General features: G+C 32.0%; 1 protein-coding gene across 2 annotated transcripts in view; it reads right to left on the reverse strand.

Moving 5' to 3' along the window:
• Positions 1 to 1,614, reverse strand: part of APEM9 (3-phosphoinositide-dependent protein kinase-1) — a 4,103-nt gene extending 2,489 nt beyond the window's left edge. Inside the window, exons 1-4 of one of the 2 annotated variants that reach the window (XM_021421755.2) lie at positions 1,421 to 1,614; positions 1,164 to 1,322; positions 984 to 1,061; positions 234 to 519 (exon numbers count right to left, since the gene is read on the reverse strand). In XM_021421755.2, the coding sequence (XP_021277430.1) occupies positions 234 to 519; positions 984 to 1,061; positions 1,164 to 1,322; positions 1,421 to 1,461 (564 nt within the window). In that variant the 5' untranslated portion in view covers positions 1,462 to 1,614. Of the gene's footprint in view, positions 1 to 233; positions 520 to 983; positions 1,062 to 1,163; positions 1,323 to 1,411 lie in introns of both variants that reach the window. The other variant, XM_021421756.2, reaches the window with a different exon arrangement.
• Positions 1,615 to 2,359: the final 745 nt, after the last annotated feature.

Raw genomic sequence — 2,359 nt, forward strand, 5'->3', positions numbered from 1 at the left:
CCATTAGCTAACTCTAAATTTAACTGATGTAGAGTAACACCATTTAACACTAAAAACTTTGTAAGCCAGTTAGTCAACATGGTCCACCATCAATGTGAATCATGCTGAATTTCAAATAGCAATTAATTCATAAACAGCTTGACAAAGATGAGCATATTTATGTACTACAAAGGCAAATGAGTTAAATAAACAGTGGAAGAATAATAAAGAAAATTCAACTTAGCATATATTACTTGTCGTTTTTGCTCAGGCAATGCAGCTTGCTCGACCCAAGAGATTGCAAGATTTACATCATTGGAAACTGTTCCAAGGAGCATGACAGCATACAGCTCAACAATTTCAATATACTTATCAATTCCCAAGACAAAATGGCTATCACATCCTTCCTTTAAATTCATATTTCTTTCTGCACTAGCAAGGACATAGTATTGTTCATCAACATAACTCCACTTGTTAAGAAACTCCTCAAGAAATTCTCTGACGCCAAAAGCACAACCTTCAGATGTTTGGAAACATGCCCTGAAAATTTCATAATGGAAGGAAATTTAGCACCTCTGCCTGAGAGGTTCGGATTCCTATCGCAAGGCTAAATTTTCTTGAGTTTATGGTAGAATTGAAAATAAAGATGACTCAAAAGTAGACTTTATATAACACAAGTAAGGGAGAAAAATGTACAACTTCATTCACAAGTGAGACCTAAACAAATATGGCAATTCCCCATTGACACATCTCTTGCCTCAGAACATAAGAAAGAAGGGAGCAAAGTTTTAGACTCAAGAGTGAGTAATTGTTACAAAACCAAAAATGATGAGGGTTAGTTTCTAATAGTCTGATGGGAGCGAAAGGGATAAAATTATACATTTTGACCACCGAATAAGCTGGATTCAGCATCGGGTTAGAAAATGAAGCCATAAGATCAAACAAGCAGTTCCAACACAGAAAATCAGAAGCTTTTTGTATGAATAGAAGAGAGAAAAGAGTACCCAATAAGAACAACTTGAACAGGGATTGCTTCAACAGAAACAAATAATGTTTTGAGCTCTTTCAGAATGGTGGATGTCCTGCATAGCATCATAATCAGCTATAACCAAAAGAAAAAAAAAATCACGCCTTTCTTTTTCGTTTTCCCTGCCACCAAACCAAGAGATAGAAAAGGGAGGCACCTAGAGAGTTGCTTCAAGGACTGAACCAAGACCATACCAGCGGCCTCCATCGCTTCATACAACTCAAAATCATCATCAATCGATAGACTGGGGCCTCTTTGCCTTATCACGGAGGAAGCTAATGATGCAGCCTCCTCATACATGGAGCAAACCAAGAGGCTATAACAACATCCAAACCAATTTCTTCAATAACACACAAGAAAAAAAAAAACTTAATTAAAAGGGGAAAAACATTATCAATTACTCACTGAAATTACCTCTCGGAGCGCTCAATATCTGCCCAAACTGCGCCACTCATTGCGCTGTCTTTGTCCCTTCACTTTTCCCCAAATGAATTAGCTAATTGAAGAGAGCGAGAGAGCCTTGTATCCGTGGGTTGGTGTCAATGGTTGCCCCAAGTCGAACCCAGTCGAAAAAGAGCAGCTGTCAGCGTTGGAGTGGGATTTTGATAATCAATCACGACGAAAGCATTTAAATCAACTTAAACTTGCTCTTAGTTTGATTAATATCTGATTTGGTATTATTATAAAATATTAAAATATTTTTAAAAAAATTATGATATTGAAAATTAATTCATTTTAACTAATTAGAAAAAGAATGAGGCAAAATAGGTGAAATTGTTGTAAAATATAATTTTAAAAGTATTGTGAAACATAATTTTAAAAAAGAATATTAGAAAAAAATATGTAATAAATGTTATGAAATAAATCTAAAAGAACAATTATAAAAGAAATATAAGATAAAGTATTTAGAGGGAAAAAAAGAATTTAGGGGGAGAGAATAAATATTATTGAAGTGTGTATATAAATGAATTAAGGAAAGCCTATTTATAGGTAAATAACCCTATTATAAGATGAAGATAATAGTTAGATTACGTTTGGTTAGTGAAATAGGTAGGAATGGAATAGAATAGTTATTATGTGGGAATAAAATAGAATAGTTATTACTTTATTTGGTATTATGAATGAAATAAGACAGAAATAGTTATTATGACTTATTACAGTGTTTGGTTGGTAACAATAATTTTAGAATAAGAAACGAATAGAAAATAAAAAGATCAAAACACCCTTTATTATTTATATTACTATTTATTTTTATTAGATTTTTTCAATATTAATAATCTAGAATTTAATTAAAATATTAGTAATTAATCATTTAAATATAAATATTTCATTTATAATTTAATCATTAATATT

The sequence above is a fragment of the Theobroma umbraticum genome, unplaced genomic scaffold, assembly GCF_002168275.2.
Source record: "Theobroma umbraticum cultivar Fairchild unplaced genomic scaffold, ASM216827v3 scaffold_56.0, whole genome shotgun sequence".
NCBI lineage: Eukaryota > Viridiplantae > Streptophyta > Magnoliopsida > Malvales > Malvaceae > Theobroma > Theobroma umbraticum.